Genomic DNA, 25,340 nt, shown 5'->3' with positions numbered 1-25,340 from the left:
TTTAATGAACTTATTAATATAAAAATATAAGATAGAGAATATTAGGAGTAATTTGACAAAGCCATGCATTTGATTATTTTTATTGTTTTGCATTATATATATGTGTGCGTGTGTATGTGTGTGTATATATATTCATGTTAGGGTTTTTTTCACTGGTCTTTTTAAAATACATAGCTTTTCGGTACCAAATAGACAGTCTTTAACTTCTTACTTGTTTGTACTCAATTTCTTCTATTTATTTGAAAATATATGTATATTGTGTCAGCCGAGAATTTTCTATGTGCTATTGGTCACTTTTTAACTGTTAGCTAACATCATTATCCATGTTTAAATAAATACTTTCAACGTGTATGTTTTGTATTTAAATAAGTATTCTTATCATTTCAACACTCAGATATTTAAAATCGTTATTGCACCTCGGATATGTTAAATTTTAGATAATTTAAAAGGTCTATAATGTAACAACATATTTTTCACATTTCTAAATATTAGTTCATTTGTACAATATATGGTAATCATTTAACTGGAAAGAACCATATTAGAGAGTTTTTAATCTCTAGTTTTTGAGGCAGATACTCAGAGAACAGGTGCTATCAACTCAGCCATTTATTTTAATGTTTAACAACACTGTGTCAGCAAAGTTTAATTATATTTTCATCTAAATTTCATATTCTACAGTTAAAGTTCATAAACGTCTTTATCTTCCTTCCCTTAGGGGAAATGGAGAACGTCTGGTTACCTTCTCTTGAGAATAATTCTCCATATACCTGAAGACTTATACATGTCACTGCCACAGGTTTCTTTTTGCTAAAGCCATTTATCTTGGTTCCTTTGTGTATTCTCAGTCTTCAGCTTTTCCTTCAACTTAATTGTTCTCAGAGTCCTCTCCAGCTTCTTTACATTTTTTTTTTTTTCGGTTGTGGTAGTAGTTCTCAGGCTTCGTTGTACACTGGAATCACTCTGAGGCCTGGCTCAAACACAGAGTGCCAGCCCCCATCCGTCCCCCCAGTTTCTGATTCCATCGAACTGGGATAGAGCCTGAGAATTTGTATTTTTGACCAAGTTTCTGTGGGATGTTGATTCTGCTGGTCCAGGAAGCATACCTAGCGCACTGCTGGTTTAGGCAACAGTCTTAGACAGGTCTGATGAATGCAAAAATTCTTGTCAGGAACAGTAGCTAACATCAGAGCGATATCTGTACACCCTTACATTAGCTTACTTAAAGAAATTTGAAGCTTTCTGGATTTCTGGTTTTCCATTTTCTCTCTATATGTCTTTAGGGATTCTGAGAACCTGACTCTGCTCATGGCGGCAGTGGTGGGGGGAGGGGTGATGGGGGGAGGGGAGGGCTGGGGTGGGGAGGGCTGGGCGCATACACGAGATGTCTTTTTCTCTGCTCCCTCCACCTTCTTAGAGCAGTTTTTCCTTTAAAAAGTTTTGCACAGTGGGATCCTTAAGATTTCTTTGAATGTAGCTAACAATAAAAAACAATGTAAAATCTTTGAATGTAGCACTTTCTGTGCCAAATTTTATCCTTTAAAATATCCTTAATGCTAATGTGTCTTTTTACATAAAATGAGAAGATATGAAATAAGCCCTTTTCGCATGAAACAAGTTGAGCTGGATGCCCTCCCTCTGCTCTTCCTCTTTGATTATATTGTCCCTTTCATTACCTCCTCCTAACACCTAGTCTACTTCTCGTCATGGTGCCAGTGAAGATGTTTTGAAAAATAATTTTAATAGAAGTTTTAGAAGCCGATCCACAGAAATTGCTCATTTTATTTGCTTTTAGTTAAAACTCCATATATTATATAAAACTATAGCTACTTTTAGGCCAAAGTAAATATTTAAGGAATATATTTTGACATGAATAGAATTATTTGTGCTTTTTTATAAAATAAGACTAATGCAGTTAAAGCTACTTTGTCTTTTATTTATTGGGATACCTTATTAACCAGTATTTTACTGTGTTAGTGGTGACTGAATCATTATGAAGACATGGCTCCAGTCACTAGGTTATGTATGTTGTAGTTCTGGTTGAAAATAAAAATTTTTAAATAAATTTGTTTTCATCTTTTCATAAGAGATAGGGCAGCATTTAGTAAGAAGGGTATTCGAGTGGGTAATCTGTCTGTTCCTAGAACATGCCAGATTTTGGTATAAAATAATATTTTTTAGTTTTCTTTTTTATATTAAAAAATGAAAGAATAAGTGAAGGGACTGATGACATACTCAAAAGATACAGATTTTAGCATCTTTGGGCTGGACTTAAATCCTAATTTTTCTGCTTATTTGGTTTTATGACTTCTACAAGTTACTTCATCTTGCTAGATTTTAGTTTTCTTATCATTCAGATAGCTCCTTTATGACATTGACTAATTAAATGAGATAATGTACTAAACATGGTACAGTGCATATGGCAAGGATGGAGGATTATGAGCAGTTTAGGATGGTGTTTTGTCCTGGAGGTCTAAGAACATATTAATCCTTTTTACTCCCTTGGGTATCTCATTACTGAGAGATCTCCAAGGGAATCCAGTGAATGAAGTTGGCAAATGGATGCTTCATTATTGGTTGGGTTTTGGCCCCCAGCCCTAATGCAGAGCTCTGTTGCTTGAGCTAAGTCCATGTAAGTGTGATGAAGTCAAAGCAGACGCAAAGCCCTCCTCTGTTTCTACTAAGTTCCAAGCCTGCCTGTGATACTACCATTTTTAGGAGAGAGAAAGCCAACAGGAAACATGAGGATTAGAGAGCCCCAATATTTAAGAAGCAAATACTTAAGAAGCAAGAGGCAAGAAGAGGCCTTATTAGGAGCAGCCTCCATCAGTCTTGTGTGGTCCACTCGCTAGGACCTCGGCCATCTGCCTTCCTATCACTTTGGGAGCTCATTCACTAGGTCTCAGGACCCCCACAGTGCACTGAAGATTCTCCAGAATAGAGCATGATCCTCTTTGAAAGGCAGATTAAAGTAGTGTAGAGAGGAGTCTTCAGACTTCCTTCCCTGAGGGGCCAAAAATAAATGCTTGCATGGTGTGCGCTGTGACAATTAAGAAGACTTAGATAACACCATTTTCAGCATTTGGGAATTTGAGAGTGGAAGACTGAAGAGCTAATTACTATGTGATCAGGTAAGAAAGATTGTGGGTCCATAGTTAGGGAGAGGGTAGTTAATCCTAGACACATTGAATTTATGTCTCTTCTAGGACAGATCTGGGGCATTCAGAGGGTGGTGTTATCTGGAGTTTGAAACTAAAGTCTATTAATTATCACCAATTAATTTGGGAGAAAGAATAGAAAAATGTGCAAGTAACTTTATTATTGATCAATACAGTTTTATTTAGGTTCTTTCCTCTTTCCTTCCATTCACTTAATATTACTTTGCAGTTCCTATATATTTTCTCCATAATGTCGCCCAAAACCCTGATGCAAATTTTGCAGACAAATTTAAAAAGTGGTGAGAATGGGAAGATGATATTTTTTCTAGGATTCCAAGCCCGAGAGATTTCTTTCCACGCACAGTATATGTTTGGTTTTTAGGCCATAAAGATTTGACAGTGGAGGGACGTGTAATGAAGACATGTTTTGCATTTTCTGAGTTTCTCAGGGCAGGCTTTGCATTTCTCACAGGCTGCAGGAACATGATGGCTTGTAAGCTAAAAACCACAGGAAAAGTCATAACACAAAAGAAATAAAACTATACTTCCTAATAAACTGTTTAATATTTTTCATATTCTTGTCTGAGCTGAATATTTCATTGTAGTTATTTTCATAGCTTTAGTGTCCAAACCAAGGTGTAGAAATTATAAAATACAGGTTAATGTGAAAATACTGTTACCTAGTCCAGCTATGTGACGACCTAATGCATTACTGTAGAAACCTAACAGAAAAGGCTTTCAGTCCTGTGTTTGTTTATTTTTTAATCTAGGTCTTAAGACTGATAGGCTGTATATGTCTTTTTAAATGTGAAATTATGATTAAAGACCTAATTTTTCCAAATATAAGTGACCTTCTCAAAGCTTCGGTAATATGGATATCAACCACAAGATGGCTCCACTGCCTTAAAATTCAAAGTGAATGGCCTCACCCTCAAGTCTAGAAATTAGATGTTTTTTAAAAAGAAAAATAATTGGAAAAAGTTTTAATTTAAAAAATTTGTATCATATTTAATATATCTTAGTTTGTTCTATGCTAAATAATGCAATTTACCAGTGTTCCTTTTAGTTATTCAAATTAAACATGTGCTTCTACTTTTCGTAAGCTGCCCTCCCTTTTATTTTAGAGGTGAGACCTGCAGCTTCCCTAACATCAGTCTTATGTTGCTTCAGTCCCTTATAATTGCCATGTGCATGGAATGTCCTCCCCTAAGCTGCCAGGCACACTTCTGTTTATTCTTCAAACTCCAACTCAAATGTCACTTTTCTTCTAATTTTCTTGACCTTCTTTGAGCAGAATTAATTTTTACCAATTAATATTCCCATTACCTTTTATACCTGCTTCTGCTTTTAGTATGCAACAAGTTTTTTTATAGATGTATTTTATTTTACTCTGTCTACAGTTTGCCATTATATCTATTTATCATAAAAACCAATAATGTAGCATAGTAACATTAGAAATAATAATTTCTTCTTAACCATTAAAATGAAGTAAAATGCCCCAATTTAAACATTCATTAAGACAACTTTACAATGGTGTATTATTTTTTTCTTACATTCGTGATTTTATATATATATGTATATGTGTATATATATATATAGTATGTATGTATCGGCTAGGTACATACATACTATATATATATATACACATATACATATATATATAAAGTTATGTGCCATTAAGTTTAACATTGGCTTCCTATAAAGACTGTAGAGTACGTAACAAATTTTATCTTAATTTTAGAATACATAATAAAAGAAGACAGACTGTGGTGTAAGATAGAATTTGAATTCTAATTCTGCCTCTCATTGGCTGCATGGCCTCTGGCAAAGTACTTTTCCCTCTGCTTTCTATTTTCTCATTTAAGATACTCAAATGACCCTAACATTATAGTTTTGGAGGTAAATAACTTATATAAAGACCCCACCACATTTTCTGATGTATCCGAAAAATACTAAATAAATTATAGTAAAAACACAAGGAAATACTTTGATTATCAAGTGGTTTTTGAATATATATTTGTGCTGAGCTCAAGGGACACAGACCAACAGACAGCCCTGTCTTGTTGGAGCATGTAGCCTGATGAGAAACCAGCAATGTCAATAGTGAAACACACTTCATGTCAGAAGTACATACAATGAAGGGACAGCTGTCTCCCCTTGGTAAGGTGGACAGGTTGCTTTTCTTGCTAGAATGTTAGTTTTTAGTCATGTAATTCTCAATGAGGGAGGCACATTTAAAATCTTGGGGAAGGAGGGTGTGTATGTGTGTGTAGAGGTATACAGTTGATCCTTGAACTTGAACAGTGTGAGGGTTAGGGGCGTCAGCTCTCCGCAGTCAGAAATCTACATATAACTTTTGACTCCCCAAACACTTAACTACTAATAGCTTACTTTTAACCAGAAGCCTTACCGTTAACACAAACATCCACTAACACTTACTTTGTACATTATATGAATTATATACCATGTTCTTACAATAAAGTAAGCTAGAGAAAAGAAAGTGTTATTTAAAAAATCATAAGGAAGAGGAAATATATTTATAGTATTTATTGAAAAATATGCATAGAAGTGGACCCGTGCAGTTCAGAGTGTGTTATTCAAGGGTCAGCTGTATATACGTACACACGCAATCCGTATATGGCATCATTTCTATGTGTAAAATTTTTTAAAAAGCGATTTTATTATACAAATTATAGAGAATAGAGCTTGACAAAATCTTCTTGACTGATAACCATATACAGAAGATAAGTATAGTGGGCATTTATGATCCCGAGAACCTGAATTCTCTTCCTGTGTTTGGGGAAGATTTCTCATCTTCAGAGTCTTGGTACTGGAGAGAAAATGCCAGATACTTTTCCCCCAGCTTCCTTTGCAGCTGTGTTTGCTCTAGGCTTGGGCCGGTCACACAAAAAAGCAGGAACTGTGATGAATCCTCTGTGTTAGTAGCAGAAGCTGCAGAAGGACTGAGTTTCTAGGGTAAGGATCCAAGGCCAGTGAGATCGATGGTACAGGGCGTAGAGGCAGATGCTTGCCGTGTGCCGGATCCAGCTTCAGCTCCTGAACACTGACTGTCAGCATCTCTTCTCAATTTAGAGTTCAGTAACATCTAGTTGGTAGTTGAAATTAGCCATGGAAATTGGCAAGTACTGCAAATTAGGGCTTCTTCTCTCCCTTCCCCATCCCAGAACTGTTGTACCATCACACCGCTTGATTTTGAGCGTTTTGCTGTGTAGGCTGTAGACCGAGTTCTCTAATTCTCCTGACGTTTCTGTGAACTACCCAGTATCTTAGTTTCAAAATATTATGTAAATTATTTGAACTCTTTTAATGTAGTATGTGCTATATAAAAACATGTATGTTTTAGAGCTTAATGAAGTGAGCACCCGCGAAGCCTCAGCCTGACGTTAGATCTGAGCATTACAGTGCTGTTCTGCCCACGTACGTGTCCTTGCTCTCCTTCCCGCCACGCCAGGAATGATGGTTGTGAATTTTGAGTTTCGCTTTCCTTGACTTTTAAAAATACTTTAATTACTTATATAGTTATTTCTAAAAAAAAATCTTGTTTTGTTTTTAAGCTTTACAAAATGATAGTAAATTGTCTGCTGAAAGTTGCTTTTATCATAAAGTGTTAAAGCTGTAACATATATCCATGTTGCATATGTCTATTAATCATTCATTTTCTCCTGTATAATATTGAACTGTGTTAATATACCTCAGTTTAATTATTCATTCTCCTGTTGATGGATATTTAGGTGCTTTTCCTTTTTCTTTTGTTGTTATAATAGATGCAATACTTCTAGGAAAAACTTATATTTTTTCCTAATGCATGTGTGTAAAAGTTTCTCCAGAGAATTGAATTATTATATGCTAGAGTTAAGCCAGTGTTCAGCTTTACAAGAATATCCAAGTTATTTTTCAAAGTGGTTGTACCAATTTATATTACCTTCAGTCATATACGTTATTAGATGTCATTGACATATTTTTTGTGGTACTTGAAATTATTAAAAATTTTTAATCTTGTAGTTGTAAAATATCTTCTTATTCCTCAAGCTATTCTGTCCCTATTCCCTCCATATAAATTTTAGAATTAAATGATGCAATTTCTTAAAATATGTTGGAATTTTGATAGAAATTACATCGAATCTACACATTAGCTTAAAAATAGTTGACATCTTTATGATAACAAATTACCACTGAAATCCTGGTAAGCTGTCTCTCTGAAGAGAAAAAAACTCTGATATGTAGCATTTGCCACTTTTGCAGTATAAATATTCCTACCATGGCCGATTATAAGCTACACTGTGAAATCGCCGAAGCTGGGAAGAAAAGTACACAATAGGCTCTTGTGAACTGGTACGAGCTGGCTCTGGCACACTCTGATGTATCTCTCCATTTATTTAGTCTTTCCAAAAGTTTAATAGTTTATTGGAAGTATATAGGTCGTATATCTTTTGTAAGCTTTATTCCTGGAACTTTATATTTTTGTTATAAATGATTTTTTAAAATTCGTTATTTTTTCTCTCTGTAATGAGTGCATAGAAAGGCAACTCCTATTTGCATATTGATCTTAAATTCTGCTACTTTGTGCTTATTATTCTTAATAACATGTCCCTATATTCTTTTATGTTTTCTCTATAAATTTGCTTCTTGTGAACATTTCATATCAGTGGAATCACACAGCATATTCTCTGTCCTTTCCCTCAGTGTAATAATATTTTTGAGATTAATTTATGACGTAGCATGTGTCAGTAGTTTGTTCCTGCTTATTGCTGAGTAGTATTCCGTTGTATGGATATACCACTTTTTCTTTCCATCCACCAGTTGATAGACATTTAGATTGCTATGCACAGTATTCTTATTTTTTCATTGTTGCTGAAAGTATGTTTGTGATTTTTTATTATTCCTCAAATTGTTGATTTGTATCTTTTACTCTTTGCTTCTTGAGTAGACTTGTTTAATATCAATTCCATTAGTATTTACAAAGAACCAATGCCAGATTTTCTTAACTCTCTTTATTGTATTTTTAGTTTGCTGTCATTAATTTGTCTTTATTATTTCTTCTACCTTATTTGAGCTCATTCTGTTTTTCTTTTCTCAACTTGCTAGTTTAACTCATTAATTTTCTTTTTTTCTAATATAAGCATCTTGAGGCTATTAATTTTTCTCCTACCGCTGTTTTAACTATATTCCAAAGGTTCTTTATACGTGGTATTTTTATTCATTATCATTCAGTTCTAAATATTGTTCAGTTTATATTAAGATTTCTTTCTTGCCTGTTTTAATTATAGTATATTATCTTTTTTTTCTTTTTGTTGTAGATTTCTCATTCAGTTATATTTTGATAAGAAAATTTAGACCAAATAATAACTGAATTTGAATTTTTTTGAAGCTTACATTATGGCTTGATATGTATTTGTAAATGTCCTATGTTTGCTTGAGAAGAATATTTATTCCCTAGTTATGAGGTTCCCAGTTCCATATCAATTTCTCTAGATCAGAATTATTATTTTATAGTCTGTTTGATAATTCTAAACTTTTACCTTATAGGTTTAATTTTTTAATAATTTTTTTACGATTCTCATGCTTCGTGCCTTATTTCCTTGTTGAGCTCATGATATTTTTTTGTTATGCCATGTTGATCTTTCTGCATGGGAATCCTAGGCTCCTGACTCAGGAATGCTTTCTTCTAGAAGGATTATGTGGAGTCGGTGGGGAGCTACCAACTTGGAGCGAGTTCAGGTTCTGGTCAAGGTTAACTTTGCTCCTATTCTCTTAGTCCAAAGCTCAGGTTCTCAGTCATGGTGTTGCTGCTGTCAGAAGCAAACACTGATTTCCGTGGAGGAAAATGTCCCCCAGGCTTACTATAGACGCCTGCATGAATGACAGGGGGAATGTTCTGAAATTTCTAGAATGTATAAACAGTTCTTTTTTATTTCAGTATTATCGAGTCTGATACCATCCTTTAGGATGGTACAGGATGTGACAAATCATAATTTTTTTCCTGATCTCTTCTTCCCCACCCCCATGTTTAATATCAAATCTTGTTAAAATGATACCGAGTTGTTTTAACAAATAAGTTAGGTAAGAAAGAGGGTGTTATAAAAACTTCTTCAGGCTTGTAAAGCAGCTATAGGTAGAATCGCTATTTCTTCTTCCAAGGCAGCTTTCTTGAATCTTTCCTCAGTTGCTTTGATAATAAGGTAAAGATGTGAACAGTCCCGCCAAAAACTTTTCTGGATATGAATGAGTTGATGAGAAAATGAACCACAGGAAATCTCTGTGGAAGCCACTGGAAATGCTTTTGGAAGTAGCAATAAAGAAAGAAATGAATTGTGATTTTAAGTGCTTACAAGGACTGTGGCAAATGAAACTGTTTTTTATTTTTTTTAGTTTTAGCCCACTTTGCAATTATGATGGAAGATTGATCAGAACTTAATCATACTCATAGATTCCTTCTGTGTACATGGCCCTGTTTCTAGGGTTAGTGGAGAATGTGACACTTATGTTGTTAGGTATAGACTGAGAAGTTTATTTCTCAAGGAAAGTGATATGATTATAAAAAGAAATGGCTGGCAGATATTTCATAGATCATAGAATGTCTAAATTTAAATGGTTTTTAGAGTCCTAAAAAAATCTCAATTTTAACTATCTAGGTATGATCAGATAACTGGTTTCATGTCATCCAAACTTTGGAGAGAGAGTGTAAGCAAGGATGTTATTTAATATGATTAGTAAATCAATAAACTAATATAGCCATTTAAATCTGATATTCCATATTGGTTGGTATCACTAGTTAGGAGTTCAGATGACAGAGGTGCCCGTTCACCTACAGAGAGAAAGGAATGAAGCCTGGATGGATTCTTTGGCCTCAGAGAATATTTCTGGCAGATACTTGATACTGTTTATTAGAGATTTTGCCTGGAGATACAATGATAAATTTTTTTACCTTTTTAAAATTTTTACAGTAATTTCTTCTACCTATTCCTTATCATTTATGCAGAAGAGAAAATCAAACATTAAAGAAATCGTGGGCAGTCAAGATTTGTTTTTCATTATTTTCATTTAACATTGATGTCTTTTTATTTTACGTTGAGGATGCCCTTGGCATTAGTTGAACAAAGATTTTGAAGTTAATTAATTCTCAACCAGTTTTGTGGATGATTTTTAGATGATTTTAAATTCAAGGTTAAAGTTAAGATTTAGCATCTTAGAATCATAGTATTTCTACTATCTGTGTTTTATTTAGGTTCAGTACTTACCTGTTTTTGACTACAGAATATAATAAACTGAATATTGTAAACATAATGACAAAAATTCATTATATCTGCTGGTTTACTTATAGAATATTTCTGAATTATGGAATCACCAATCTTAAGGTTTGATGATTCAAACTGAGAAGTGACTATCAAAAGATTATGTATAATTTGTTGGAAGTTTCTAAGATGAGTCAAATAAAGAGTACTTCCTTTTCTACTTCGATTTTGAATCAGTTGCGAAGTAAAGGAGTGGCAGATGTGGGCCAAAATATAAACTTTACTATTGATAAAAATTAATTTGCAAGATGTGGTTTAGTGGGAGAGCCAAATGGATCCATGAACTGAACCACAAACCAGGCAGACTTGTACATCCTCATGGCAGTGCCAACCCAGAGGAGGGCGAGTCAGTACCTTCTCCCTCAGAGTCCTCACCTAGATCCCATGAAAAAGAAGGGTGAGGATAAGCCCTATAATATATGTATGTATAGTATACTCTTCCCAATCAGATGAGTCAGTCCATAAGTGGGCATGTTAGTTTCCTGAGGCTTGTAACAAATTGTGATAAACTTGGTAGCATAAAATGGCAGAAACTTATTCCTTCACAATTCTATAGGCCAGAAGTCTAAACTCAAGGTGTCAGCGGGGTTGTTTCCTCTTGCAGGCGCTGAGGGATAATCCGTTTCATGCCTCTCTCCTAGCCTCTCCTAGCTGCGGGCAGTCTTTGTTGTTCCTTGGCTTGTAGATGTGTAACTGCCTTTTCCATGTCTGTCTTCACATGGCCTTTATTCCCTGTGTCTTCATGTTTATTTTCCCTTCTCTTTTCTTTGGATTTCAGACTCATCCTAATCTAGGATGATCTCATCTCTAGATCCTGGCCTTTATCATATACGCAACGGCTCTTTTCCCAAGTAAGATTGCATTTACAGGTTCCAGGGGGATGTATCTTTTGAAGGGGCCACTATTTAATAAACTAAAGGGATGGAGAAGCCAGGAGTTGGAGTAATTAAATAAGTAAACTCACTGCTTGCTAGGAAACATCAACAATTGGGGGCAGGCATTCCCCGCTAGCGCTCCCCAGTTTTCTGTTCTCATGGTCAATCACAGGTAGGAGATGAGCAAAAATGCTTCTGTTCCCACTGTGTGTTTCATTGTCGGCATTATCTTCATTTGTGTTTCTTTGGCAGAATTTTTTGAAGCTACTTATACGTTTTGTAAGCATTAAAGGTTAAAACTAGGTAGTATAATCCATCTATCCATTTAACCGTGGACAAATAAAAGGCAGTTTATCGTAGCACATTGAAAGCAAACAAACCGGTGAGGGTGCCTTGTCAACACCCTTGGGATGCAGAACTCCCCAGATTCCATCAAGATGCCTCGTGAGCTGTATGTCATGTGGATTGAGCAAGGGTTTCCTTGTTGCTCTGGATACGAAATGTTAGGAAAGTTTAATTTCTTTTTTACTGAGAATTGAACAGAAACAAGTGTTTCCCTCACATGTACTTCAGTGAGTGTGCTCTCCCTAGGGTGCACAAGTCCCCTTGGGAACACGTAGCTCTAGGTCACTGCTGGTTGTCTAATAGGACTTCTCGCAGTGACATAGTCAGTCTGCATCTGTGTGGTCCAGGTGCAGGATGCTTGAACTGTGGCCAGTGCGGCCAAAGAATTGAATTTTTAATTTCAGTTTGTATTAAGTAGACACGTGCTTGGGGAACCGTGTTGGATAAATAAAGAGAATATCTTTATTTTAACACTCTAAATAAAGAGAATATTTTTATTTTAATGATGCTAAAAACAAATGTAAAAGTTTATCCTGAATTAGCAGCTTATCTATACCTGTTAAGCATTTTGTTTCAACTTGGAATTTTTGTTTGTAACTAAAATTTAGATGAAATTTTAGTACTTTTCTCTAATTTTATTATCTAGGCCTAAATTTATGACCAAATTATTCCTTTGCGGGCCTAATAGTGATAAATATGGAGTAGGAAATCGTCAACTTGGGGACATGCTAACTTGAGAAATTAAGCGTAAATGTTAATCATTTCACATTTCTCTTTGCTGAAAATATAAATTAAACTAATATACAGAAAGATTTTCCTTAAAAGACCATTTATAACAAAAAGTAGCCCTTTTTTTCTTTGCAGGTATGATACTACTTAAAGGTATAATGTTTAATAATGTGATAAGTACCATTATGTTAAATTTCTTTTTTAGACATGTAAGCAGAATTTGCTGTCATTTCCTAATTGTGCCATAAGCGTTTTATTATATAAAACTTTTAACTTAATAGCTAGTTAGTCCATCAATGACATTTGTCTTTGAAATGTGGCCAAAGAGAACATTTCTTCTTCTTACTGCCAGTATATATAATATAGCATTAGATTTAAATTCAGTTAAAAAGGAAATGTGAAAATCAGTATAGCTCACACTTATTGAACTTTATAGTTTAAATTTTGGAGTATTGTATTCTTCATTAATGCCAGAAGAGGGTGTACTTTAAACTCGATGTTTTTTAACAGAAAGCGTTTCTTTTAACTACTGCTGTAAAGTTAATGTTTCTATAAAAATCTACCAAGTGTTTAATTCCAGAACATCCCTTGAGGTACATAAGAGGGAAGGGGGATGTGTGTGAATGATTTAGAGCACATAAGACTAAAACATCTATTAATACACCTTTAATTGAGAAATATAACTTTGTTTTAAAATTTTATTTTCTTGTTACTTCCTGAAAGTGAATTCAGAATAACTTTTTTTTTTAAGTTGTTCAGGATACCCTTTTGAAGTTTTATCATTAAATGCAAAAAAAAAAAACCCCAGACCTATGTAATATAATTTCATTTTGACCTTATTGAATTGAAGTTATCATTATAAATCATAAAATATGACCATTAAGTAGAAGAGAAACACTGTAAATGAAAACAAAGCTGTGGCTAGGAAGTGATATTTATTCCTTTGTGTTTTGACAGCTTGAAGGTCCATGTGTTTTGCAAATACAAAAAATTCGCAATGTTGCTGCACCAAAGGATAATGAAGAATCGCAGGCTGCACCAAGAATGCTGCGTCTGCAGATGACTGATGGCCATATCAGCTGCACAGCCGTAGAGTATAGTCATATGTCAAAAATAAGGTGATCGGCACTTTATTTTGTGTATTCGTTTCAGAGTGTTTGAAGGTGCTATTCAGAATGGATTTCGTTTTAAGAACTTTGAAAAGAAGGAATGAACTTTTAAGTGCATGTTGCAGTTTTTCAGAAGCAATTTAGGAGTTATAGTTCTCTTTATCTGTATAGAAAGTTAAGAATGGAATTATTTACTCCTTGCTTCAGTATTAATTTATAAAAACAGAAATTTAAGGTGTTCTTGTGTGAAAAGTAATCTTTTCAGTTTTATCCTAGTAAATTTTAAGTCATTCAAAAATTGCCCAGAACAAACAGAATTTCTTTAAATAAGTTTGTTATTTAGCTGTGTCCAACACACCATTTAGTGTCTTAGGAAAGTTTATAGGCGAGTGAGTTTTCTGAGGAGATGGTTGAAGCAGAGAGGTTGTGTGCCACTCTACCTTCTAAGAGAAGGAAGAACTCCACAAGGAAAACAGTTTCAAATCTTTCTTTCGGCTATTATTGAGAGATTTATAGAGTCATGACTATTGGAATGGAGAAAAGCAGTAAGGAAGGGAAAGTGTCTCCTTTATCCTCCGTGTCCCCAATAGGTCAGTTTGAACTCTGTTCTGAAGTAGACATTTTCAATGGACACTTGCAAATCCCCCTTTTTGCTCTTAGTCATTTTACATACTTATGTTTGCTGCTCTGAGCTTTTTCATTTAATGTAAATTCTGAGACTGTATTTCTCTCCTGAGCACGCATTTAACAAGTATTTAGCATCCACTTGACTGGTGCTGGAGATACAGAGGTAAAACAGGGTTTATTTAGATTTTGCTCCCAAGTAGCACATAGCTTACAAATTATAATATGTCAACTGAAAGGATTAGGAGTCCAGAAAATTACCTCTACCTGGGGGACCCAGAATGGGACTTAAAATATAATGGGCGCTTTGAGGGAGATGGGAGGAGGACTGACACGAGCAAGTGCGTCCGGAGGCGCTTAGGCGATGCCGAGTGGTAGCGCGTGGGAGGGAGCGTGGGCGGTCGGGAACCGCGTGTGCCACGCTCAGTGGCTGCATCCCTCCCGTGGGCACTGCATTTCTCTTGCGTCTCTCCTCCATCCTGCCTCTCGCCTCGCTTCTCCCAGTTTCGTTTCGTTTTTTTTTTGTTGTTGTGTTTTACTTTGCTTAAAATTGCAATGAAGATGGAGTAAAAGTACTTTGGGGTACCAATAAAGTAGTAATTAAATCAAAGGGTTAGTTATAACCCCAAAGGTGATGCAGTACAAATTATATTAAAATTTTAATACTTGTTTATCATTTTTGGGAGTAGAACTATGTAATCTGGTGGGTGACAGTCTTTATCAGTTATCCTAATGAAATTGTAGATCCATCTTCAATTAATTTGACATTTTTTTTTCCTCTTACCCTTGTTAGGAAGAGTTTAGAAAAAAATGCATATTACAAAAAAAATAGTTCATCATCTGCTTTCAGGTTAGCCTTAAGTTTCAAAGCAATGTTATCACAATTTAAATGCCCCTGTAATTTGCATCCCATTTTTAAAGGTCTTATGTAGTTTCTTGTATTATTCATTTTATGTTTCAACATTTGCTAATTTTACCAATTTCTACAAAATTATTGGTTAAAATAATTTTGAAGAACACACATAGGACTAATGTAAATAATATATAATTTATTAGTAATTTCTTTAGAGATAAAGTAACTGCAGCCTGGTATCCTTGGTGCTTATTTTTTTCATTTGTCCCTAAATGAAAATCCCAATCTGCCGATTGCCTGGAATTGGGAAAAACTTCTCCACTTAGCAAAACTGTATTCAGTTGTTGCTGATCTCGAAGTCTGATAGACATTGCCCGAAGTTTACGCATATACCACCAAAGAGCCCCGTGCTTAAGAGTTAGGTTAGGCAAGCGGTTCATGACCTTGTATTCTGTACGTTACGTATAATGACTGAGGATGATTAAGCTTGGGGTTCTCAGAGTACTTTTTACCAGGTAATGTCTTTGAAATACGGTGTCGGAGGAGAGCTCTATGAATACCCTGGACCACCAGAAAAATGAACAGTGGGTCCTAGCTCAAATTAAGCCTGAAAACATCTCTGGAGGCAAAAATGACAAAACTGAAGCTGTCCTGCTTTGGATGCATCATAATAAGGCAGGGTTCTTTGAAAAGACAATAATGTTGAGAAAAAATAGTAGGCAGCAGGAAAAGAGGGGACCAAATCTGAGATGGATTGACTCCTTAAAAAAAGCCATAGATGTGAGTCTGGAGGAGCTGAGTCTGGCATTTGAGGAAAGGACACTGTAGATGTCACTCATAGGGTCGCCAGGAGTCAGAGCCAACTCAGTGGCATGTAACATAAAATCTTACTCTGCATATAATCTTTGAAGCTTTAAAAACAGGCATATTCCATTTCTTATTATTAACAACTAGTTTATCAGGCATCTTTCTTCAGAATAGACTAGTGACATCCGTGTTTTCACGGCTGTTGCACATATCAGCACATGGTGAATATACTTTTGAAAAAAAAATTTTACCTAAATGTGACGAGCTTTTAAAATGTGAACAACGTCAAGCCATTTCTGCATGATTTTCTGATTCATCCTAAGTGTCTTAGGACAGTATTTGCTCCTGTTTGGAGTGCTTTACCCCTTGCTTTATGTGCAGGGAGATGGGGTGAGGCTTAAGACTTTAAGTTCACTTTAGAATGAACCTCTATGATGAAAGGGATTTCTTCTGTTGTTTCTTTTACCAAGAGTTTGGTAGGAGGATAAACATCTTGTCTCTGGTTTCTATAAAAGGGGTCATGATGTAATGTTTGTCCCAAATCTGATAATATTAGCCAATTATAGAAAAGCCCTTTGAAAATTAATGTGCTTTAGTGTAAATAACTCATTTGATCTTTAACTAAATGGTTAACAAAAAAAAGAACATTATTTTTTGTGGAGTATAGTAGCTCATATAGATGTAAAATTTCTAGGACAATTACTGCTCAGATATGTTTTTCTGTAATAAAATTTAATTTTGTACTATAGCATGTCTTTGCAATGTACAGTCAAAGCTCAAAGGAATAAAATGGCAAATCATATTTGTACAGCCTGGCATTATTGAGAAAGTATTCTTATTAAATCTTTTATTCTATTTATCTTGTTCTCAAATTTGTGAGGGGCCATTTTTATTGTCCACAATTTTTTTCACATTTGGAAACTGAAGTTCATTTCTTTGTCATTGAAGTAGAGAGGACAGTCTTGCACATGGACTTCTGACTTCCTCCTCGGTGATCATTTCACACTGTACAGTCCATCTCCTGAAAAATTGTTGTCATGTTGCATTTGGAAGAACTTGTCTAGGTTATAATATGAGACTGAAGTACTTGTTTTAATGGGGTTTTTGTTTGTTTTTGTTTTTGTTTTGCTTTGCTTTGCTTTGCTTCAGCCTGAACACACCACCTGGAACTAAAGTTAAACTCTCGGGCATAGTGGACATAAAAAACGGATTCCTGCTCCTGAATGACTCGAACACCACAGTTCTTGGCGGTGAAGTAGAACACCTTGTTGAAAAGTGGGAGTTGCAGAGAGTAAGTGTCAACTGAGGAGAATGGCTTCAGCTTTTAAAACACCGCACCCTTTTTATTGTGTTCTCTGTGTTCGGGAGAACTTCTCGTCATGAATAGTTACGTTTGTTCTCTGTGTCAGAGTTGAATTGAATACAGTAATTGTTACAGAAACTATCTACCTTTGTTTAAACATGTTCCTCTAAAGCAGATGTCATTTTTCGATATTTTTTTACATTTTATTACATATTTTTAAAAGTTATGTGTTTTCAAAACTGCCAGGATACTAGTTATAAACTGTGTGTAATGTATCTGTGTATAATTCTTTCTGCAAAAAACAAGTGTTTGTGCATACACATATAAAAACATCACATGTGTGCTGTTTTTATCTACATATGCACATACATACAAATGAAAGCAAGTTGAAATCTCGCTATAATGAAGGGTTCTTGTGGCTTTTTGTCTTCCTAGTCACTCCTTCCCCCATTTATGTTAATATCTTCATCCTTCTAGTCATCTAGGTTATCTAGTATTCGTCCTCTACTTAGCTTCCAGCAACCAATTCTGTTGGCCCTCTGCAGTCAGATCTCCTGTCAGTCTCTTGCTCCCTAGCTCCCTGGGTCTGTTGCCGTTTCTGTAGTTTAAATCTTTAGTGTCTGTCTCCTGCACTGCTACAGTAGCCTTTTAACTGGACTCTCCACATATTCTTTTCCCATCTTCTAATTCATTTTATGCACTTCTGCCAGATTATCTTCCTTCAGCATAACTCAGAACATGTCACACTCTGCTTTTAGTTCAAATGCCTTAATTTGAGATTCAAGGCCATTTATAATCTAGACCTATTTCCAGTTTACCTTTTCAGCTTTCTAAATTATTTCACATAGATTTTGTTCTAGTCAAACAAAACTACTTACTCTTTCTTTGTGCTCTATGCTTTCCTCAGTTATACTTCAGAAAAAAAAGATTTTACCATTGTTATACCATTCATCTTATTTTCTCTGTAGGAATCCCTGCATGGCCAAATTGTCCCTGGGCTTTTAGAGTCAGATCAGTGCTTACTTCTTCATATAGTTGTTGTTCCTTTTTTGAAATCTTAGAACACTTTGTCCATATTAAGAAGTGTATTACTTTTTACCTAGCACTAAAATTATGTTTATTTCTTATCTCCTTTAATAGATCATAAGCTTCTTAAGGTCAGAATTCTTGTTTGTGTTATCTTTGTTTAATTCTATGAATATTTGTGAACAGTCTGTAGGTATTGTGCCGGCCTCTTGCATGTGTATATCATGTAATACTTCTTACAGTCTTGTAGCGGGGGGTATTACGTCCATAAAGATCACAAAGTGGACTTTGAAGAACTGTTAACTAGCTTATTTTATGATTAGATAGCTATTGGGTGATTGAGCTGAGTCTTTTTTGTATGTCTAAAGTATTAGCTCTGAGTCTTAACCTGTAATAAACGTTATAACAAATAATTGTGAAACAAGTGAATTACAAAGCACATAAAACTGGTTACTCTTTGAGCTAAAATGGATGTTCTTGTGCCACTCTCAAATCTTGCCTGTTGTCTAAAGTGAGCCAAGGAGCCTAGCAATATTTCGAGCTTTTGGTACTTTATGATACATCACTCTTTTCTGTTTTCTTAATTTGAAAGTGTCCTTGTTGGAAGGTAAATAAGGAGAATTCAAGCACATTTTTTATTTCTTGGTACTCATTCATTGTGAAATAATGTGCTACATTTTGGGCCGCTGTACTATGCAGTATAAGATAATGTTCCGTAACTGCCTGGTTTAGTTGAAAATGTTACAAAAGCAAGTAGTGTTTTAATAGTTTTACATAAATAGCTAAGTTTATGAACTTTGAATCTCCCAGCAAAATCCCACCCGTTTTATGTAATCCTTTCCTTTCACAAGTCGATATGTTGTGTTTTTATTATCATTAGGGATTTTTTAAAATGCGGTAAGATCTTCTCAAGTCAGACCAACATCTAAGGTAATTTTCCCAACCCAGCCAGAACTACTTCACTGGACTGAAAAGTCAATTAAACATTCCTAGGAACTTCCTCACCCCTAACACAAACACACACACATGCACGCACGCACGCACGCACGTTAATAGTTGTCCTTGTAATGCTTTATTATATATCTTTGCACTTTATTTCCTAAAAGCCTGTTAGTATTTCTTGATAGAGGGAATAAAAATTTACATTAAAAAGAGTTTTAAAACTGCTTAATATAATTATAGTTCTCTTTGGTTTTGTAGTTTTTGATTTGGTAACCATAGCTACATAGAAACCATGGAGAGCTCAATTACTTGAGCATCTGGCAGGTAGTACACATAGAAATCAAATGTACAGATAGAGATCATAAACCATAGAATTAATTTTGGAAGGAATGGGGCCCTAAACATTCTTATAAAATAAATAGGGCAAGGGAACATCGATAAGTACTTAAACCATGTGCAGGTATAGCTATAGCAAGCAAATTACATGCAGGTGAAGAAAAGGAAAGTGTTTTGTATCTTCCCAAACTGAAACTCTGTACCCATCAAACATTAACTCGCCATTCCCCACCTCCTCCTGATCTCTGGCAACCTTGATTCTGTCTCCATGAATTTGACTAGGTACCTTACAGAAGTGGAATCTTACAATATGTGCCCTTTTCTGTCTGGCTCACTTCACCTAGCCTAATGTCTTCACGGTTTGTTCGTATTTAGCATGTGTCAGGATTTCCTATTGTTATTACTTCACATTATTATTCAGCTTTAAAGTTAGAAAATTCTGACACATGCTACAATACGAATAAAACGTGAAGACATTAGGCTAGGTGAAATGAGCCAGACAGAAAAGGGCAAATATTGTATGCTTTTTATTGTATTTGTTGTTTATATACAATAAAATATTGTATATATTGTAAAATATTGTATGTATATAGATATAGATATAGTGAAGTGATATATACCACCACATTTTGTTCATTCATTCACTGATGGACATTATGGTGGTTTTCACCTTTTGGCTTTTGTGAATAATGCTGTTACGAACATGGCATATAAATATCTGTTCAAGTTTCCGCTTTCAGTTCTTTTGGGTGTATACCTAGAAGTAGAATTGCTGGATTATATGATTCTTCTCTAATTTTTCTGAGTACCTACCACATTGTTTTCCACAGTTATTGCACCATTTACATTCCTGTCAACAATACACGAGAGATTTAATTTCTCCATATCCTCACCAAGAATAGATACATATAACCACATTAGGATGGTTTTATATAAAACTATCCTAATAGGTGTGAAGTAAAATCATATTATGATTTTGATTTGCATTTCTTCAATGCTTAGTGATATTTAGCATCTTTTCATATGCTTATTGTCCATTTGTATGTCTTTGGAGAAATGTCTAAGTCTTTTGCCAGTTTTTTAATCTGTTTGTTTTGTAATTTCTCAGTGTATTTTGGATATCTGTCCCTTATCAGATTTTGCACGTTTTTCACGTTCTATGGATTGCCTTTTTATTCTATTGATCGTGTTCTTCGATGCATGAAAGTTTTTAATTTTGATGAAGTTCACCTATCTGTTTTTTTTCTTTTGTTACCTGTGCTTACAGCACCATATCCCAGAAGCCATTGCCAAATCCAGTGTTACGTTTTCTTCTACAAGTTTTGTGGGTTTAGCTCTTAATTTAGGTCTGATCCATTTTGAGTTAATTTTTATATATGGTGTAAGAACATAGGTAACATTTTCTGTAATGATAATTATTAAAAATGCACTACAAAGTTTAAAGTAATAAAGCTGTATTAAATGACAACTAGTGCTTAACAGATATATGTTAACAGCTCAAAACCAAATAAATAGATACATAGGAGTAGATGACTGAAGATTCTGTATGACATTTTCAAAAGAGTTTATAATGTGAGAAATTGCCTTTGCAAGGAGAATTTTTTTTTTTTCATTTTCATAATATATTGTGATTTCTCTAATCCTAAATGTAAGTTAGGGAGAAGAAGAAAACAAAATTAGTAGAGTTTGGAAGCTTATTTTTATTAAAGAACAATCAGTTGAATATTTCTTCAAAATATAAATTTATTTTCAAAACAAGTTTTTATTAAGGAAATTTTATTGTAATTGAAAGTAGTCTTCGTACTATAAACTGTAACAGTCTGAGCTCTTTAAACAGTTAGAAATTACAGTTATCAGTAATCCTGTAAACTGTTTCCAGTCACTAGACTCTGAGCTCTGTTCCAAGAACTGGGGACGAAGACCAAATATATATTTTTTATTATATTGCAATATCGCAAGTGTGCTGTTTGCTAATAGATTTCATGTCTAAAAAATTCATTTTAAAGATAATTTACAGATAATATTTGTCTATTAGATCGCAATTTTAACATGCTTTAAAGTAAAATTCTTATTACCAAAGTCTGTTATCTTTGAATTTGCTACTTGTCAAAGAGGTTTTTTACTGTGTCTTCATTTTATGAGAATAGGTTGTAAATACTTCTGAAAACTGCATGTCAGTGTGTATTTTGGTGTGGGAAGATTGGGGAGAACCTTTGCCTAATTATTGAAGTTAGGAATAAAATGTTTTATATAGGTTGAAATAACGTATAGAAAGCTTTTTTTTCTTGTTCCCATAAGAATGTGCTAAAATAATTCCTGGTGCATTATAAATGTTGTAAATATATTTTTTATGCAAATTTCTGTTTTGTGACTTACTTTTTTCACAGAGTTTGTCAAAACACAATAGAAGCAATATTGGAACTGAAGGTGGACCACCTCCTTTTGTGCCTTTTGGACAGGTAATGTCTTTCATGTTGGCAGATAAATTTTAATCAGCAAAAAGTGTTTTTCATTTGTATTCAAGCTGTGTTTAGTTTTGTGCCAAACTATTCATTCAGAGGTCATGGAGTTATATGGAAATACATTCAGTACAGGAATTTAATAATTGTTTTTTTTTTCCCTTTACTTTGTAATTAAATTGTTGGTGCAGATGTATTTCTCAAGAGCTGTTAACCCAAAGATTGAAGAAATTAAGAGGCATCCCTGAAGAGCAGCTTGTAACTAATTAAGATAAGGTAGTGGTGGGGCATTTTTTTTTTTTTTGAGAGAGAGAGAAATGCAAAAGTAAGAAAATAAAAATATGCTGTAATTCCTCACTTCGTTCATCAAAAACCAAAGAGAGAGAGAGAGAGAGAGTAAAAGTATAAGTAGAAGGATGAGACCATGAAGTGAGAACGAAGGCAGGGAAGGGCATTGTTGCCCTTGAGAGCCTGCTGTCCCAGCTTTCCCAGCTGTCCCCTCCAAGAGTGTGTTCATCTGCCTCGATCCAAATACCCATCTCATCAGGGGCTTAATTTTATTTCCAGTCAGTATTTTCCTTTTCGACCATGGCAGTCCTGATCCTTCTGTCACTTAAGCTAAGGGTTTTCCGTCTCTTTCCTATTTGTCAACCCTTTGCGGCAAAACGTTACCCTGAGGTAGCTCCTCAGCTTGCTGGGACTACTTGTCTTTCTGGTTGTGCTCAGCATCGAACTACACTGAGAACAAGCTCCTCCAGCCTTTCCCTGCTTTGTCCCTGGAGAGTCCTAGAATAATCCCTGTGGCAGCGTGCTCTTTGCCACGTGATGCCACCATCATTTGGCTATTTGTAATCTGCTTTGCATTCGCTCTTTATTTTTCTTGAGAGTAATGGCTCAGAGTGAAGGTGAGTCGGGGACGAAACAGGTAGGAAACAGACATTCATTTCGATAACAAGTCTAAACAATTTTTCGTGTGAAAGACAGATAACTAGTTGATCAGAAGATAAATGGATAGGATCAGTTGATTGGTATCTTCAAAAACCATTTTGTAGGATCCACTCAAATAAAAGTCTTTGCATCATATCTGTATGTCGATTTTTTTGTGCTTTGGAACAAGGAAGGTCAAGATACAAGGAGGCACGATGCCCTCCATTGTGATGTATGTGGATGACATTTCTACCAGTGTCATAAAACCCCCGGGATGAAAACATTAGAGTGTAAACATTCTAATTATATTGAAACTGTTATGTTTTTAAGAATTTGCTTTTCCCTTAAACATTTGGATGATAATACTTCTTTTATAAATTACTCAGACTTACAGTTAATTATTTTCAAAAACTTGAAGTGCTTTTTTTTATCCTAAAGAATTTTTTTTAATTTTAATTTTTCATTTAAAGTTGACATTCAATATTATTTTATATTAGTTTCAGATATACAGCTTAGTGGTTAGGCATTTATATAATTTACAAAGTGATCCTCTCCGATTACTCTAGTATCCACCTGGCACTATACATAGTTATTACAATAGTTTTGACTATATTCCCTTTGCTGTACCTTACATCCATCCCCATGACTATTTTTTAACTATCAATTTGTACTTCTTAATCCCCTCACCTTTTTCACCCAGCTCCTCAGTTCCTGGTGTGTTTTATAATTTTTTTTAATCTTAGGAAACATAATAAAAGTTATCATTTCAATAATATTATTTGTTGATAGAGTCCATTCTGAAAAATTTTTATCTAGCAGATCTTAGCCTTGTGTAAGAATTAAAGATAGATAATGCTGGCTGTGAATTAATATCAACAGGATATATTTATACCACTAAAAATCTATATTTGTTTAACTTTTTTGAGAACATGTTTTTCTTTCATTAATGAGTTGAGAAAAAGTTCATTTTATAGGATTTTTACTGCTAGGATTAGAAGGGAAAACAAAATTCAGAGCTTATTTTTAGGTAATGAAAGTTTTTTCAATTGGTATTTTATGAGACTGAAAATCAAAAACTATACCCTGATTGAGGGAGAAGAAGCTATGTTTTCAGCTTTTGGTTTATAAGTTCAGAGATATATTTTTTTATGTTAACTATACTGCTCAACCCTCCTATGGATATTGTGGCATAATGTGTTAATCACTATCCTAATAAAAAACTGAATTTACCTTTTTTTGTGCAATAGTCTAGACTATTTGAAATTTAAAATTGTTTTAAGTCATTATCCTAAAATGAAACAGATCTCTTGGTTTGATGTACATTTTAAATATGTGCCCTGTTCAGATGGCCACATTTTTGTGTAGTTTTTTATTTAAAAGTTACTTTTAAAAAAACTATTTTTTATTATGTTGACATTAGTTAATGAAATCCATTAATTAGTTAATGAAAAGTTACTTTTAAAAATTATTTTTTATTATATTGACATTAGTTAATGAAATCCAGTAAGTTTCAGGTGTACAATTTAGCAGTAAGGAATACATATATTGCATTGTGTGTTCACCGCCCATAGTTAGACTTCTTTCTGTCACCACATATATGACCAAAAAGTTACTTTAATCAGTTTTTCTATCTTTATTTTTAAATCTATGGGAAAGAATTGTATTTTTATGGGCTCTCAGCTATTGCGATACAAACAGTTTTGAAGAAGTAATACTTTTGTATGAAAACCTTGAATCTCTTTTGGAACTACTGAAGTAATTGATTTTTATTTGTTATTATCAGAAGTGTGTATCTCATGTCCAAGTGGATAGCAGAGAACTTGATCGAAGAAAGACATTGCAAGTTACCATGCCTGTCAAACCTACCAATGATAATGATGAATTTGAAAAGCAAAGGACTGCTGCTATTGCAGAAGTTGCAAAAAGCAAAGAAGTAAGAAACTAAATCATAACATTTTCTTATTTCTTGTCATTATATTCTGTTTACATTACTTATAGTTAATATTGTCTTTTCATATAGCATAACTAATTCAACGAACTTTTGACATTCCTCATGCATATTCCATCAGTGGAAAGATGCCTTGGTACCTTATGGAGTCTTAAGCTTACACATTTGCTCATATGTCCTTTTGCCAAATCCTCTTGACAGTTCCATTAAGTTACTCTTGCTGGCAAACCACCCTTCTTTTCTCTCTCTTCCTTTTCTTCTTAACAGTGTAACAACTGAATCCAACATTTTTTATTATGGCAGAAAGTTTCCTGTTATTAGTTGGGCTCGATGACACATTTTGAGGATAATTTCCCCCTATACTAGCAACTTCTAAGAATGCAGGTAAAAATCAGAAGATAAATCAGTGGCTCAGGATTAATATATCTGTCAGTTTTCATTCTTAAATTTTTAAATATATTATAAAAATATTTTTTCTTTGGATTATATGTGTATTTGTACACATGCACACAGACACCCCCCCAGCATTTACTATTGATAGCCAAATGGTTTTTTAAAATTATTTTTAATTTGATTATTTGATATACAT

General features: G+C 34.3%; 1 protein-coding gene across 6 annotated transcripts in view; it reads left to right on the top strand.

The window, feature by feature from the left end:
- Positions 1–25,340, top strand: part of TDRD3 (tudor domain containing 3) — a 134,621-nt gene that overhangs the window by 43,626 nt on the left and 65,655 nt on the right. For all 6 annotated transcript variants that reach the window (XM_039877168.1, XM_039877163.1, XM_039877162.1 and 3 more), the window contains exons 4-7: positions 13,375–13,535; positions 16,960–17,101; positions 21,805–21,876; positions 24,587–24,736. In XM_039877168.1, the coding sequence (XP_039733102.1) occupies positions 13,462–13,535; positions 16,960–17,101; positions 21,805–21,876; positions 24,587–24,736 (438 nt within the window). In that variant the 5' untranslated portion in view covers positions 13,375–13,461. The remainder of the gene's footprint in view (positions 1–13,374; positions 13,536–16,959; positions 17,102–21,804; positions 21,877–24,586; positions 24,737–25,340) is intronic.

Source organism: Pteropus medius, unplaced genomic scaffold (assembly GCF_902729225.1).
Source record: "Pteropus medius unplaced genomic scaffold, Ma_sr-lr_union100, whole genome shotgun sequence".
Classification (NCBI taxonomy): domain Eukaryota; kingdom Metazoa; phylum Chordata; class Mammalia; order Chiroptera; family Pteropodidae; genus Pteropus; species Pteropus medius.
This window is presented reverse-complemented; position numbering and strand designations above follow the sequence as displayed.